Consider the following 17,703-nt stretch of genomic DNA (forward strand, 5'->3'; position numbering starts at 1 on the left):
CCAGCTGCAGACGTGGGTGCCTTACCTGGGGCTTCACAAATCCTGACTTCTTCTCTGTGTTAGGCAACTTCAAAAGCCTTCTCCATTTAATGTTAAAATATTCATATATTGATACTTTGACCTAAATAACTCCATCAGATCATTTGTTCTTGGAGATGTCATTCAAAATAAAGATAAGACTGTGCTCAAGATCACAGATCATGTCATTTAAAATAGCTGAGCATGATATAAAGAACTTAAATATAAAAACTGAGGAATGGTTATAACTCCCCACGCCCTGCCATCATATAATATACAGAAATTAATGTAGAAAATTCAGGAAACACAGAAAAGCACAAAGAAAAAATTTTAATTCAATCCTACCACCACTTTAACATTCTGGGATATTTTCTTTTAATTTTACAGACACAGACACACAACACTCTACATACATACCCAATTTTTCAGAGAGAAAAAGAAATATCCTAAAATGTCAGTGTTTCCTTTTTGATTAATAGAATTCTGAATTTCTGTATTTTTCAAATCTGCTAAAATATGTGTGTGGTTTTTTGGTTTTATAAAAGCAACATATATAAAAATGCAGTTACCCAAGAAGGTATTTACCTATAAAATATGATATTGATGATCATTTGATGGTAATAATACTGAGTTACTTCTGTTAGGATTGGGGGGAAAGGGTAGTTTTACATGAAAAATTGAAAAGAGATGGAAAAACTCACCATTTCTTTTTCTGCCAAATTAAGACAAGAGACAGTGCATTTAGATTCTGCATGCTTTCTTTGTACTCTCTCATGATAGTGTGAAATAGTCTTCTGCCCAGATTGTCAACCTTTTTAACCCCCTAAAAAATTTTCAGTATAAGGAAACACAGGGCTTTGTGAGATTTATCTTTTCCTTTTGTGCTTTTGATCTGTCCACAGGGAAGAACGAAACCAGACCCAGGTGCTGAGACAGCAGCAGGATGAGGCCTACCTGGCCTCTCTGAGAGCTGACCAGGAGAAAGAGAGAAAGAAGCGAGAGGAGCGCGAACGGAAGAGGAGGAAGGAGGAGGAGGTGCAGCAGCAGAAGCTGGCAGAGGAGAGGCGGCGGCGGGTGAGGAGCCTGTCTGCTTCTGGTGACTCCCAGACTCACTCTCTTCTTAAGTGTGAAAGGAAAACACTAGTTGATAGGATTGTGAATGATTTAAATTCTCCATGCCGTTTTAGTGTTTACTACATTTTTCACAAAAAGTATTTTTTTTTAAGTTTATTAAAACAAATATAAGAGTAAGTATAAAGGTTATGTAAAACAGCTCTGTTCCATGAAAAGGAAGCATAAACAGATAGTAAACAGTTCAATATGCTAGTTCACAGCAATAGTGTTTAAACATTCAAGTACCAGTGTTAGGTCATCTGACATTTAATTCATGGTCTTGTTTCATCATTGCATATTGCTGCTTGATTATAGCCAGTGTCTTTTAGTCCTTCCCTTTTTTCTAACAGTTGCATACCTTAACATAGTCAATAAATAATATATGTGATGCAGTGGTGTGCAATCAGATAAATATAATTTGAAGTAAGGTGTTTCTGACTCTTGCCAAGAAGTTTTTTTCCTGATACTGCCCAGTAAACCTACATAATATGATTGTATTTCTTGTTTCCTTGTTCCCTAATTGGAACCATAGTCTCACCTTTGCTTTGTGTCTCTACAGAATTTACAAGAGGAGAAGGAAAGGAAGTTGGAGTGCCTGCCCCCAGAGCCTTCCCCTGATGACCCTGAAAGTGTCAAAATCATTTTCAAATTACCCAATGATTCTCGAGTAGAGAGACGATTCCACTTTTCACAGTCTCTAACAGTAAGGACTGCCTCAACTGTGTGAAGTGTTAATGTCTGGGCTATAGATCTGAAAGCTTTTAAGGACTCTCAAGAATGTTGTTGGTTTATCTGCTGCTCTAATGAACAGAGGAGGAAGGGGGTAGAACAGAGAGTGAAGAGGGTACTGAATTATTGTAGGTTCCTTCAGGTCTAGCTGCCAACACAGAGCAGTTATTAAGATTCATTATGTCATGTTTGAGCTCTGCCAAGAAGAAAAGATACCTTACCAAGAAGTTCCACAGAAGACTCAGATGTTGGAGGTGGGAGACTCTCCTTTGCTGCTCGGCTTTCGTTGGCTTCAGAATCCCATCAGCAGCCCTTGCTGTGTAGAAAAGGCTCTATCCCCATGGCCCTAGAATGACTGGAATTACACAACTGGATATAAGTGCATGTGCAGTTTTCATGCAGTTGTCACTGTTTGTTTCTTCTCAGGTTAACCCATAAGCCCCATGTAGTAGGGCTACATTGTATAGCTGGTGTCCATAGGTAAATAGTATTTGTCATTCCATAGGGATGTAGTTGGAGAAGGCGATGGCACCCCACTCCAGTACTCTTGCCTGGCAAATCCCATGGACAGAGGAGCCTGGTATGCTGTAGTCCATGGGGTTGCGAAGAGTCGGACACGACTGAGTGACTTCCCTTTCACTTTTCACTTTCATGCATTGGAGAAGGAAATGGCAACCCACTCCAATGTTCTTGCCTGGAGAATCCCAGGGACGGAGGAGCCTGGTGGGCTGCCGTCTATGGGGTCACACAGAGTTGGACACGACTAAAGTGACAGCAGGGATGTAGTTAAAAGCACAGACAGAGTCTTACAGAATGAGGAGCAAATTCTCATTGTTCTGTTGTTAATAGATGTCTCTCCTTGGTGAGTTTACTTAATCTCTACGCCTCAGTTTCTTCATCTGTAAAATGAGTATAATGGTCACTCTGTAGTAGGATAATTAGAATTAAGTTCGTATGTAAAGTACTTAACATTGTGCCTGGTTCATAGTAAACATTCAAATGCTATATTTTATGTTTTTTATCAGAAGGAATTATATTTAGTGTTGGTATGTTGCCTTTATGTTTATATTGTGTTGGCATGTTGCCTTTCCAAATTTACAACCATACTATATTCTGCCATTTCCCTGATCCCTTGAAATAATCAGGAGTAAACTGCGTAATTGGACTTCCCATGGAGGCTCAGTGGTAAAGAATCCACCTGCCAATGCAGGAGACTTGGGTTCAATGTCTAGGTCAGAAAGATCTCTTGGAGCAGGAAATGGCAAAACACCTCAGTATTCTTCTTGGGGAATCTCATGGACAGAGGAGCCTGACGGGCTAAAGTCCATGGGGTTGAAAAAGAGTCAGACATGACTTAGTGACTAAACAACAACAAACCGCATAATAGAAATGTGGCTGCTCTGTGGGTAGGTGAGGCTGGGTGGCACATTGATTACTTATTTCTGTTTAATTGGAGAACATTGAGCAAGTTACAGAATCTCTTAGAGGGCCTCAGATATATGGCAAATGTACAATGGAAATATGACTTGCCCTCTGATAACATTAAACTGAAGGTATTTTAGGCCCTGTGCTGGGTACCCTGTGAGTTATGCAGGTGAGTAAAGTTTGGTTCTGAAATTCACAGAGCTTGCTGACTACTAAGAATGTTAAGATGATTCAAAGAGCTAATTCACAGTAAAACGTTGTGAGGCATCCTGGTGAAATAAATAGCTTCTCCATTTTATTTCTCTCTCATTTATATACTGATTTATATGGAGGAAGGTACTCTTCATCCCTAACTTTGGGTATTTTATTTGGGAATAACATGAATGAGCCTCAAACAGGACCTACCATGTTGTAGATGGTTACTATATGTTCATTCCCTTGCCTTGATGTGTCTCCTAACTGCTGTTTTGTGTGTAGGTTTTAGCTTGCAACCATCTTGACTAACAGTTTCCCTGTAGTATGCCCAAGCTCTTCTGGAGCTTTTACTCCCCAAACTCTCATTACATATATGAAAAGCCTAACCAAAATTTGCTCTCCTCAGAGTTTTAGAGGAAAGTCTATTAGAATTGTGGAATAGAATAGACTTTTAGTTAAAGGGTAACCAACCAATTTGTTTTGTTAATAAATATTTAATCCTTGTAAGCCTTTAAAAAGATTCACACTAAAAGTTATTTTAAAAAATAAAAACTAAGATGGAGAAATGAGGACAGGGCTCAAAGATAGGAAAGAAGTGTGACAGGAGGTATAGTGGCCCTGTTGGCTTTTCATTTAACATTCGTAGTGTTAATAGCAAGTAGCTGAAGAATGAGTTACAGTTTTTTAGTGCCCTCACAGACTGTGATCTTCCTGTGAATTCTACCCTCTATACATACTCTGGATGAGTGAATGTTACATGAAATGCACTGTTTGCACATGATACTCAACTCTTGACAGTGATTAAATGCTAGGATTAAAAAAAGGATAAAATGTACAAAAATCTCCAGCTTCTGTGAGTGGGCAGAAAAGTGGCACCTGACTTTCTCCTAAATAAATGCATGTGAGAGAATCCAAATTAAACTCAGCCCAGAACTCATTTTTCTATCCATTACGAACCAAAAGGCACCTCTAGAGTGATTTTATGTGTTTCTTGATGGTTTTAGGGCATTGCCAGTGATAAAGAATGCCAGTGTTGTATTAGTGTTGAGTATTATCAAGCAGTGATTGAAAAAGGAGCAAGATGTTTTGCCCTTTTGTAAAACCCTTACTGGGTTCATACCAAGAATACTTGGTGCAAGTCTAACTGATGCATCTCAAGAAAAGAAAAGGAGAATGAATGTTAATGGAAATTGCAAAGACAGAAGGGAACTGAAAATTATTAAGGTTGACCAAAATATGAGAAGTTTGTAAAATCATGAATGGATTAGATAAGAGGAAAATGAACTTACTCTTTAAATGGATTTGTAGCTATAGCCCCTTAAAAATTCTAAAGAGGTAAGTTTAAGTTAAGACAAACGCAGGAAGGACTGCTTCACCAAAAGGGAATATACTTATATGAGAGGTGGAATAAAAAGGAAATAGAAATAGATTCCCTCCAAAAAGTAAGTGTAACTTGAATAGTGTGTTCCTGATCTTTGTGAGGGACCTGAACGCAGTGTCCTTCATAGCACATCCCTTAGAGTCTTGTTAGAAATGGAATATGTGGGACTTCCCTGGTCTTCCAGTGCATGGGACATATGTTCAATCCCTGGTCTCAGAAGATCCCACATGCCAAGGAGCAACTAAGCCGGCGCACCACAACTGCTGAGCTCACACGCACTGCAATGAAAAGTTCCTATGTGCTACAGTGAAGATCCTGCATGCCACACCTAAGACTTGACACCACCAAATAAATACTTGTTTAAAAAACAAAAGGGACTTACCTGGTGGTCCAGTGGTTAAGACTTCATGCTCCCAACACAGGGGGCCTCGGTTCCATCCCTGGTCCGGGAAGTAGATGCTGCAACTGAAAGTTTGCATGCCTCAACTAAGGGTTCACGTTCCACAGCTAAGGATTCCACGTGCCACAACTAAAACCCAGCACAGCCAAATAAATATCTTTTAAAAAGAAATGGCATATGAGATGAATAGGACCATAGATCAGCCAGGGTGTGTATTCTTAATGGGTGGAGTTAAGAGAGAGGGGAAAATAAGAACTTACCTGTATCTTGTCAGAGCCAGACTAGAGTAAGAGGGCTTTCTCAGAGGAGAGGTCCACATGGAGGGTGCTGGTCCTGATCTCGATCAAGTTAAGGAGGTATCCACTTGTGGGGACACCCAGTGCAAAGAAGTCAGAGCCCAGGTGGCCTGGGAATGGAGTAGATATTAAAGCCAGAACCAGGTAAGGAGGGTGTACATTTGGAAAGAGGAATCAACTCTGAGCATTCAGCATATATAGAGGGAAATAAAGATACAGATGTGTATATGTATGTACACATTGCCTAGCTTTCTCCACAGAGTGTGCCTAGGAACATCAGCACCCCAGTAGCAGTGAACATACTTTTAGTACCTGGATCATGGTTTTTATTTATTTTCTTATTTTTTTCTTTCTTTGGCTACATCATGCAGCATGTAAGGTCTTAGTTCCCTAAGCAGGGATTGAACCTGTGCTCCTTGCAATGGAAACATGGAATCCTAACCACTGGTCCACCTAGAAATTCCCTAGGTCATGGTTTTTAAATGCCATTGTCCATTAGGAAGAACCAGGGAATGTCCCTGGTGGTCTAGAGGTAAAGAGTCCACCTGCCAACGCAGGGGACGTGGGTTCAGTCCCTGGTCCAGGAAGATCCCACATGCTGCAGAGCAACTAAGCCTGTGTGTTGTGCCATAACTACTGAGCCTGAGTGCTGCAGCTGCCGAAGCCCATGGGCCTAGAGCCTGTGCTCCACAACAAGAGAAGCCACTGCAGTGAGAGAGTAGCCTCCATTAGCCACAACAAAAGAAAGCCTGCATGTAGCAATGAAGACCAGTGCAACCAAAAATTTAAAAATTTTTTAAAAAGAATAATCAGGGCTCCTTGGAGAAATGGCTTATGAAAGTTAAGGGCTTTGATGGAAAATACAAGATTCGCCTGTAACACCTTGTGCCACAAAGCAAGAAATTATTCAGAGAACATCGGAGACAGGTCAGAAATACACAGAAGCCAGCTTCATTGGGCTTCTCAGACTCCATCAGAGACAGTTTGAGCATTAGAACCTATTGAATAAAATAGGGAAGCATGGCTCTATGTTAATAAATTGAAGAAAATTTGAGGAGCAGAATGTTCCTGGAGTTTCAGAGTACTTCCCCAAGAAATATTCCTTAGTTACAATGGAGAAAAGACTAAGAGTGAAGAGGCCTGGCAGGTCCCACCTTAATCAAGTGATCACAGTGGACATCATAGGTAATAGAGCAAATTGAAATTACACTCCACCTGAATAGTATGCATTGAGTAGATCACATCATTTCTATAACACTCCTGCTAAAGATGCATAACTGGAATTAATCATGAATAAACTTCAGATAAACAAATTAAGAGGCAAAAAACTGACCGGAAACCTTTAGTAGTGTCAGGGTTATGAAAGTTAAGGAAATCCTGAAAATTTGTTCCAGGCTAAAGGAACAGACTTAGGAGATGTGACAGCTACTAAATGCAACACACAATTCTAAACTGGATGCTTTTGCTCTAAAAGGCAACTACCAGTACTTGAATGGAGCCTGAATGAAAATTTAATGTACATTTTTATAGTGTCAGTTAAGTTTCCTGATTTTGCAGGTTTTGTATTATGAAGGTAATTGCCCTTTTTGTAAAATATACACAAGTATTCTGGGATGATGGGACATTCAGTTGGTAGCTCACTTTCAGTTGGATTCAAAGAAAAAATACTATACCTATGCTTCTGACTTTTCTGTAACTCTTGACTATTCCTAAGTAAAAAATGTTTAGGGCTTCCCTGGTGGCTCAGTGATAAAGACCCCACCTGTCAATTGAAGAGATGTGGGTTCAACCCCTGGGTCAGAAAGACCCCTGGAGAAAGGAAATGGCAACCCACTCTAGTATTCTTGACTGGGAAATACCATGCACAGAGGAGCCTGGTGGGTGACAGTCCATGGGGTCTCAAAGACTAGGACTTACCAACTCAACAACAGCAAGGTTTGTTGTTTATATCAGACCAGTTTTCAAAGAAAGAAATGTATGAATTCATAGCAGGACTGGGTAACAAATCTCTTAAAAGAGCTTCCCTGCATTGCTCTGTGAAATGGATGGATTTTGAAATGAAATTTCAGTGTAATGCAGTAATTTTGTATCTCCAGGTCATCCTGGAGAGAGCTGGGGTGTATTTGATTTCATAGTTTTTGTGTGTGTATTTGTGTGTGTGTGTTTTCTCACTGCCCTTTTTCTCTGTGACCTCTGCAGGTAATCCACGACTTCTTATTCTCCTTGAAAGAAAGCCCTGAAAAGTTTCAGATCGAAGCCAATTTTCCCCGAAGGGTGCTGCCCTGCCTCCCTTCAGAGGAGTGGCCCAACCCCCCAACGCTGCAGGAGGCCGGACTCAGCCACACAGAAGTTCTCTTTGTTCAGGACCTAACAGACGAATGACACTTTTTCTTCCTCTTCTTTCCCACCCCAATCCCCAAAAGAAATGGAAAAAAAACAAAAACAAAAAAATAAGAGAGATTGATATTATTATTATTATAATACAATATTTTTTTTAAAGACTGCTGCATCCTAAGGAAGGATCAGAAACCATGCTGCCTGCAAGAGTCACCACCTGTGTGTGCACGCAAGGTTAGCAATGAACGTTCCCGCCGGCAAGCCCACCCTTCCCTACTCCCTCTGCACCACACACCTTCCAGTGAAAGGAGACTCTTCACCTCCAACCCAGCCAGTGTCCCAACTGGGGAAGGGCACATTCCCACTAGAGCTCATGCATTCTTGCTTTTATGGAAAATAAAAGTGAAAACCTCCATCAAACAGCTACTGCAGCGTCTCCTGAGGACTCGCTTCTCCCACCTCTAGAGAAGAGGGAAGAGAAGGCACAGGGCAGAGAGATGTTCCTTCAGCTTCCTACGATTTATGAATAATTTTAAATTTTTTTCTGTTGCTTTGTAATGACCAAAGGAATAAGGCTGACATAGGTATATTTGTTTTCCTTAACATTATTTGATAAAGAGCCAGTTTTTAAACCCATGAATTTTTGCCCTGGGCTCTTTAGCCCACAAGAGTGTAATAAAGGTGCCCTGGGCTGGTTTGTGCTTATTTCTGCCATTGTCCCTCTCATGTTCCCAGAGAGGTTATTCTTTTTGGTCCAACTCTTGCTGTCCTTTCTTGCCACCTGTGCACCCCACTTGGGGCAATGGGAGGAAGTCCGGGTTTGTACTCCTGCAAAGGTTGTGTATGTACCAATACACCCGTATATGTGGTATGAACTCCATGTAGATTTACCTATACATAAAACTGCAGCTTTTCCTTGGAATCTGGGTTAGGTGGTCATTATGGGGTCTGAACCAAAGGATGGCACTTCATTCCTGACATGTGCATGCCCTTTCTGCCCAGCCCTGAGCCTTCCTGAATTGCCAAGCTTGGTGCCTTTCCAAAGGACTAACAGGGCCTGTGATGCAATCAACAGAACCATGTGAGAGGACCCTGCCTGTCTCCTTAGGAATATGTGGTAGTGGTGGTTTAAAAGAAAGAACCATAGGCCTGAAGGAAGCCAAGACAGAACTCAGCCTCTGTAAACTGTTGGAAGGCACATTTCAGGTTTTGATGCAGCCACCTGCTGTGGAGACGAGTTTTTATCCTCTCTATTGCTGTTGAAGTAGTAGGGGTTTTTAGCCTCTGGATGTCTGTCTGTGGTTGAGTTTATGGTAGTGGGTACATGGATCAGACTGTGTCTTAGCATGAGCTGACAAGTATTCCAAAGTGTTCTGTGGTAGACTGGTGTAGACTCAACATTGCAGCCTACTGAAGTTACCACAGTTCGCTAGCGTGTGGTGAGGCCAGGGGCTCATACCAAGGTCAAGCACAACTTGCTGGATTTGCAGTCTCCAGAGGCTTTCTCCTGCTTAGCTAAAACCTGAGGGCCGCCCTTGTAGGTTGCCTGACGTGGCTGCTGTTTTCTGCTGCCCCAGTGGTTGGCATAAACACCCAGGGCCGGTGGGGAGCCCAGCAGGTGTCACCTGTGGGCCTTGAGAAGTTCGCAGTGGCCTTGGCACAAGTGTCTACAGCGCCATCTCCAGGAAAATGTAATCCCGCTCCTGGCTTCTGTCATCCTTCCACTTGGTTTCCTGCCATCCCATGACCAGATGAGTGGGAAATTGCTGGCTATTGCCATAAAATATTATCTGAAGTGAATACCAGGATAAACCATGTTCTCCAGTCCACCTTATGTGAGAAGTTTGCTTCCTGCTGACAAGCACGCAAAGAGGAATTTTTTCAGTTAACTCAACCAACCTGCCTGCCTAGAATTTGCATTTCCCTGGCAGGACTTTGCCAGGCTGGATGTACCAAGTATCTTGCCCACACCTCTGGGAAGTTGTACTTTTTTTGCCTAATAATTCAATCTGCATCTTCTTCTACAGTGTGCACTTTATGCCTCTTGCCTTTTGCTAACCGGTCCAGTGAAGGAGGTCCAGTGCCAGAGCATTAAAGTCCGTTTGTGTCAGTACAACTCTCAGGATGGCCTGTCAATTTGCTTTGTTTTGTTTTTGTCTTTTTTTTTTTAGCACTGCTTTACTCAGAGCAGTTCCTGTCTTCTTGCTGATCTAGACCTGCCACTCATCCCGCTCCTTTCCTCCATGAAAGATGCACATTTTGTCAATGCCAGTACAATCTGTATGTTATTCCCAAGGCCCTCTGGGAACTTGATGGGACCTTCAAGCGAGAAAACAGAGAAGCTGGTGATCCACAAGCATTTGCTCTTGTTTCCAAATTGCCTGATTATTTCATCTGTTTTCAAATGCCAGGTCATCAGCTAAACAGAAACACTTGTTTCCAGTTTTGTTCTGCACTTCCAAGACTGAAGTTGTAGATTCGGCTGAATTTCCATAGGAAGTGACCAAGCAAAGATACCCAGTTGGAGTCAGTTGAATTTCTGCAGCCTCAGTTTTTTCTTCCACGCCTGCAGAATTTCCTGCAGCAAGTACTTCTTTCTCCTTGCTTTCACTATAATGTTTGGACAAAAAATGGCCAATGGAGAATACTTCTTTAAAAAAGAAAAACAAACTATAAACAAGCTAAAAAGAACCTAGAATCTTCAACTGAACAGTCATTATGAAAATTGCAAATGGTGCCAAGGCCAAGGAAAAAGTTACGGAAAATGACTATGGGAAGGAGTGATAACCCCCAGAATGCAATGATAACCCCCAGAACGCAAAGTCAGGGGAGTATTAATCTGGTGCTTGAAGAAGGAGCTCCACTTTAGAACTGGTTCTGTTTGTTTGTTTTTTTAAGGACTTGCGAGAGACGCAGCAACAAGAAATCCATCCACAAAGGATGCAGTGCCCCAACGTGTACTGCACCTGAATAAGTTACGTGATAATTTACTGAGGAAATCTAGTGTACTTTAAATTTTTTTCATAAAAGTTTACATTGTATTGTAGGTTAACATTAAATGTTTTATAACAAAATATTCATACCAAGTTGTGGGTCTTTCTGTCTGGGGGAGATGTGGTTCTGTCTGAAGGCAAGGTTGGAAAACATCAGGGAATGGAATTTTGCCAAGAAGTAAGAGTCAAAAAGAAGCAGGGAGTTAAAATAGACCCATGATGTGTTCCTGTGAAAATGGCAGGTCAGGCAGTGAATAGAAAGCTGGCGGATCTGCGTTCAGATTGTGGTCTGTCATTTGTCAGTCTTGTTAACCTCAGTGTCTCAGGTCCCATGAGCTTTAGTTTTACCCAAATGTAAATGAAGTTAATACCATCTGCCTCAGGATGGGCTTGCAGATGAAATCAAATAAATGGAGGGGGAAAAGCTATATATATATATATATATATATATATATATATATATATATATATATATATATATATATATATATGAAGCGCCTGACACAGGTGTTGTCGTTTGTTCCCCTTTCTCTGAGGAAGTGTATTTTGAAGGTATATTTTCTGGCATTAATAACAATCAGTTTCTTAAGGAATGTCATTTCTCCTGCCTGTACAGACCTATGTTCTTGCAAATGAGTGGCTAGAGAAGAGTCACTTTGGATCTAACAGATTCTTGACTTTGAGAACTACCCTCCTAGTCTATTTTTGCTCTTATTTTTATTTCTGAGGAAATTTAAGCCTCAGTTCTTCGCCTTTTTCCTACTATCTGTCCTGGGCAAAGAACTCATTTCTGTAAGTTTTTGTCACCTGCAGAGTGCCCTGTTGCTTACCCAAAGATATATGTATGTATTTTTTAACCCACATCTTGAGTGCAAACTAGAATGTCTTCTCAGTCTAGTCTGCAGTAATAGTTTATTCACCTTAGGTCAGAATCCCCTAAAAATGAAAACTTTACAGTTGATTGTTCACAAGATTTGCTTGATTGCTGACATATAAGATTTGTTTCATCTATTAGTAGTCAAGGAAGATGCAAACTCTGATGCCAGGTACATCTGGTCACAAATCCTGGCTGTGGCTGTGATTTTGGCCAACTAACAACTTCCTGGGCTTCAGTGTCATCTGTAAGATAGGTCCAGATGTAGCATTTCCCCGAAGATTGAATAAATTGCTGCTGCAGAGTGCCTGGCACACAGTAAGTGTTGGGTAAAAGCTCCTGTTAACTGTTTTCCAGTTTGTAGCTGGCCCACTGCTAGCAATTCATCCCCATGCAGATCAAGGAAGGAGAGAAATAAGGGAGTGGTTGAGAGTTTGCTTATGGGCAAACAGTGCCTGACACTTTTTCTTGACACACCTCCACCACTGCTGTTGGGACTCCATGTGTGCTTTTACCCTGACAGAGCCACAAGCCCCCAGAGTTCCTTCCTCTTGCCTCTTCTGCCACTTTGATGCGCTGTCCTCCAAGGCAAGCTCCCAAAGCACGTGCCATGTGCTTGGACTATATCCTGTTGTGGTTGCTACTGGCCATTCTCCAGATGTCGGCAACTGATACTTTTTCCACCAGCAACGTGGGTGACTGGACACCTGCATATGTGGATTCCCTAAAATTCCAGCTCCACTTGTGTGGAGCATAGTATTCAACTTCTGTGGCAGCATAGTATTGCGGGAAGCAGCTTTGGAGTCAAATCTGGATTTGAAACTGCTTCCTGCTGGCAAGTTTCCTCATACATAAACCTCACAGCAGGATCCTTGCAAAGTCCAGGTGCCATTTTTCGGGATCTTAGTTCCCGAACCATCCCAGCCCCTGGCAATGAAAACGCCGAGTCCTAACCACTGTACTACCAGTACAGTCCCTCCAGATGCCATTTAAAGGAACTGGTATCTGTGAAGTACTTGGCACTGGGTACATGGACACAAAGTTGAGTGGTCGCTTTCTCCCTTCTATGCCAGCAGTCCTAGGCTTTGAGTATGGCCTTCACTCAGAACTGCCTCACCCTCAGGACTTAAGAACCGACCCTCCTCACCATAGCCGTTACTGTTCCAACTCCACTGTCCCTACTCTGCCCTCAAAGCCTTTCTGTCCCTTCTCACTTCAGCGTCTACTGGAATCATCACAGTTGGCTTCACATCTCTCTCCACTACAAGCCAGTACTGACTGTCACAGTTCCCAAAGTAAACTCAACTGTTTGATTTCCCTTCTCTTTCTCCTTCAGCTGCAGAATCCTAGCATGTATCACGGTGAGTTGAGGAGCCCTAGGGGTTGGTGCCCGCTCCTTTGATCCAGCTCAGGGAAATTCACACATTTGTACCCCCACTGGCACTGCATCACTGTGTCCCCTTTCTCAAATCCAAGCCCACGTGCATCCTACTCTTAAGCCTACTGCAACATCTTACTTCCTGAGAAAAATGAGGTCTTGCACAGAACTTCCTCATCTTCCTTTTTCACCTCAAAATGTTCTGTGTTTTGTCACCTGCTTCCTGTTTCTCTTCTGTCTTGTGGGTGTATTTTCTCTCAAAAGAGATATAATTAACACAGTAAAATGTCCAGCTCATAAATCCACAGCTTGATACAGTTTTACCTAAGTGTACACCAAAACCAAGGTGCAGAATACCTCCTCGCCCCCAGAAAGTTCCCTTGTGTGTCTTCCCAGTCAATGGCCTCTCAGAGGTAACTATTCTGACTTTTCACCATAGTTTTGCCTGTTCTTAAACTTTGTATAAATGGATTCACTTTATGTATGTGTGTATGGGCTTCCCAGGTGGTTCAGTGGTAAAGAACCCACCTGACAATACAGGAGATGCAGGAGACACGGGTTTGATCCCCAGGTTGGGAAGATGCCCTGGAAGAGGAAATGGCAATCCACTCCAGTATTCCTTCTGGGAAAACCCCATGGACAGAGGAGCCTGGCGAGCTATAGTCCTTGGAGTCACAAGAGTCGGACTCGACTGAGCATGCATGCATGTATGATTGTATAATTTTATAAGTTGTTTTCATGATGGGAATTTAAGGAAGTTCAAAGCAAAAAAAAATAACCACACTGTCCAGAGATGTCCATTGTTAATATTGTGATGTGTATCTTCCCCGACTTTGCATATAAAAGCATTTTTAATACAGAAGTGGGTAATATTATAAATATTGAATTATCTCTTATTTCACACATTCTTCTATATCTTTTTTAATGGCTATGCAGCATTTCCCTGAATAGATGTACCACATATTGATCAAAAGCCTCTTACGACATTTAGATTGTTAAACTTTTTGTTTGCTTTTCTAGATAATAAATTGATGAACATCCCTATAGCTAAATATGCATGTCCATGTTTATTTTCTCAAGAAAAAAATTTCTAGTAGTGAAATTACTGAGTCAAAAAGGAATGGAAATTTTTACTTTTTAAAATGTTTGTGTTATCTCTAAATTTTAGTCCAGAAAAGTTATTTTATACTCTTATCAGACACCATTTGTATTATGATCACCAGATCTTTACCAAAAACTGTTCCCTTTTCAGTTGCTTGGATTGCTTTATCATCTACCACAAACTATTTGGCATCTCCTCCCTTACAAAATCTTACCCTCGCTTTACCCATAAATCACCTCCCTGTCTCCTTCCCTTCCAAGATAGTTTGCACAACCAGCCCCCACTTCTTCCTTAACCTCCTGTTAATTATACTTTCATCTCCACTTACCATCTCTTATGGTCACCCATGACCTCTTTTTTTTATTTAATTTGGCTGGGCCAGGTCTTAGTTGTGGCCTGTGGGATCTAGGTCCCTGACCAGGAGTCAAACGTAGGCCCCCTGCACTGAGAGCCACTGGACCACCAGGGAAGCCCCCCCATGACCTCTTAATTACCACTTTGGCCTCTTACAAGACCTTTTGGAATGTAGAAATCGCCCAGTTGATATTTGACACAGAGTAATTGTTGCCTTCTTTCCATTCTCACAGGTTGGGTGTCAGAATATGTGAAGAGGTTAAAGAATTCACACTTTATCCTGAAAGCCACTGAGAGCTTTAAACAAGGGAGGCACGCTGGATTCGGGTTTTAGAAAGTTGATTTTCTCACTGTGGGGAGACTGGATGGGAGAGGGCAAGATAAGAAGTGACAGGATGGAGTTGTGTATCAGGAGCAGCCTAGGGATGGTGAGAACCTAAGAATTGATGCTTTTGAACTGTGGTGTTGGAGAAGACTCTTGAGAGTCCCTTGGACTGCAAGGAGATAAACCAGTTAATCCTACAGGAAATCAGTCCTGAATATTCTTTGGAAGGACTGATGCTGAAGCTGAAACTCCAATACTTTGGCCACCTCATGTGAAGAAGTGACTCATTGGAAAAGACCCTGATGCTGGGAAAGATTGAAGGCAGGAGAACAAGGGGACGACAGAGGATGAGATGGTTGGATGGCATCACTGACTCGATGGACATGAGTTTGAGCAAGCTCCGGGAGTTGGTGATGGACAGGGAGGCCTGGCGTGCTGCACCCATGGGGTTGCAAAGAATCAGACATGACTGAGCGACTGAACTGAAATGAAGGGATGGAGAGAGGCTAATGATGGACTGAGCACTATTTAGGAGAAATAGTGGCCAAGACTAGGAGGTTGATTAAATGTGGAGGATCAAGGAGAGTGAGAAATTGAGAATGTGCTTATGTGTGCTTAGTCACTCCGTCATGTCCAACTCTGCGACCCCATGGGCTGTAGCCTGACAGGCTCCTCTGTACATGGGAATTCTCCAGTCAAGAATACTGGAGTGGGTTGCCATGCCTTCCTCCAGGGGATCTTCCCAACCCAGGGATTGAACCCAGGTCTCTCACATTGCAGGCGGATTCTTTACCAGTTGAGCCACCAGGGAAGCCCATGAATACTGGAGTGGGTAGCCTTTCTTTCCCTTCTCCAGGGGATCTTCCCAACCCAAGAATCAAAAACAGGATCTCCTGCGTTGCAGGCGGATTCTTTACCAGCTGAGCTACTGGTTTCCAAAAACTGAATTTAGGAACAAAGGTGCTATTTCAATGGGGGAAGATAGTGTCAGAGACAGAAGTAATACGTAAGAGGCGAAGTGGGAAGATCAAATGTAGGCAGCTCTAACAGAATTTGTCAGTGAAAGTATGGGGGGAAATAGGAACCAGGACTGCGGAAGGGTTATTTAAAGTAGGAGAGACTTTGTTATGTTTAAATACTAAAAGCAGAGATTTTAGAGAAAGAGGTTGAAAATGCACAGAGGAAGGACAATAGAGAAAGATGCCACTGGAGTGGTGGGAGGCATTGGCCTTAAGAGGAAGGATGGGAACAAAAGTCAGTGCATTCTGACTTCTAGAATGTAGATTTGAAGACAAGTTACAGGTGTCCCCATGTTATGATGTCTGTTCACTCTGTCAGGTTGGGGGTAGTGATGATGAAAGTGATGGGGCCAGAGATCTAATTAGACTGAGAGATTTGAAATGTCTGTTTTAGAGAGCAAGACAGAGTGTAGGTAGACTTTGAAGCCTGTCTCAGCAAACTGAGGGCCCAGGAGAGATTAAGCCCAGAACACACTGCGGGAGTAGTAGGAAAATTTACTAGTCTGCCTCCCTCACTCCTGCCAATTGGTTTCTGAAAACAGAGGTCATGTGGGAACATCCAGAGGCTTTCAGGTCCCCAGCCTGGAAGTCGGGGCCTCAACTCGGGGGCCCTGGTGGAACATCGTAATTTCATTTTTCTCTGTTCCTACATACAATCACACTTAAGTAACACACACAGATCTCTTGACTCTTTCACACCAGGCATTTGCCTGCCTAAAGTCAGACCAAGACAACTCACATTGGATAGAAAAGTTTTCAACAGCATGCTGTCAATTTTTTGAACTCCTCTGATTGCCAAGAAGGCAAGTACCTAGACTACATGATTCTAGTCTTCCAGAATCATAGGACTCTTGTTTAACTCTGGCTTCATTATCACCCAGGTCCTAGCAGGAGAGTAGATGAAAGTCATATTTGGCCTAGTATGCCTTTTTAGACACGCAGGACTGCACACACCTGGGTTTGCTCATGTAGTTCTTACTTTATGGTGTCTAAAGAGATCTGTAGTTGAAAAGTAACTTAGTCACTTCAGTTGTGTCTGACTCTTTGCAACCTTATGGACCGGTGTAGCCTGCCAGGTTCTTCTGTCTGTGGGATTCTTCAGGCAAGAATAATGGAGTGGGTTTCCATGCCCTCCTCCAGGGGGTCTTCCCAACCCAGGGATCAAACCCGGGTCTCGCACATCGCAGGCAGATTCTTTACCATCTGAGCCACCAGGGAAGCCCTTTAAAGAGGTCTGTAGTTAGAAAACAACAACAACAAACCCACTGTAGCTAATTTAAGGAAAAAACTGGTGTGTTGAAAGACTACAAGGTAGGTCCCAGAATGGAAAGCCAGACCTCAGAAAGGGTGGGGTCCAGGTCTCAGAATGGGTGGAGCGCAGTTGTGGGATGGGGGTTGTCACACGTAGAAGGCACATTCAGATGTCAGGCCTTCCGCCTCTGGAGCATAACACAATCAGATTGGGGTTTTTGTTTTTAGTTGCGCCCCATACAGCAGAGGCAGAGCCATTTCTTTTAAAATAGTGCAGAAAAGTGTAAAGAAAGTAACCATCGTTCACATTCCTACCACTCAAAATAATTAACACTGATATTTTGGCATATCTGCTTCAGGTTTGTTTTTTCTTTCCTGTTTATACTTTGGTTAGAATCACCTAAAATGTTTATATATTTACTGCAAAGAAATCCTTTTATCCTCAAGAGATGTGGCTAGTTTCTGGCTGATCTGGGCCCTGGCACCAGCCTCTCCGGTGACCTGCTGCGGCCA

General features: G+C 42.4%; 1 protein-coding gene across 2 annotated transcripts in view; it reads left to right on the top strand.

Moving 5' to 3' along the window:
* FAF2 (Fas associated factor family member 2) overlaps positions 1–8,599 on the top strand; it is a 69,125-nt gene extending 60,526 nt beyond the window's left edge. For both annotated transcript variants that reach the window (XM_005892572.2, XM_070374114.1), the window contains exons 9-11: positions 921–1,092; positions 1,691–1,834; positions 7,757–8,599. In XM_005892572.2, the coding sequence (XP_005892634.1) occupies positions 921–1,092; positions 1,691–1,834; positions 7,757–7,939 (499 nt within the window). In that variant the 3' untranslated portion in view covers positions 7,940–8,599. The remainder of the gene's footprint in view (positions 1–920; positions 1,093–1,690; positions 1,835–7,756) is intronic.
* Positions 8,600–17,703: the final 9,104 nt, after the last annotated feature.

This window comes from Bos mutus, chromosome 7 (assembly GCF_027580195.1).
Source record: "Bos mutus isolate GX-2022 chromosome 7, NWIPB_WYAK_1.1, whole genome shotgun sequence".
NCBI lineage: Eukaryota > Metazoa > Chordata > Mammalia > Artiodactyla > Bovidae > Bos > Bos mutus.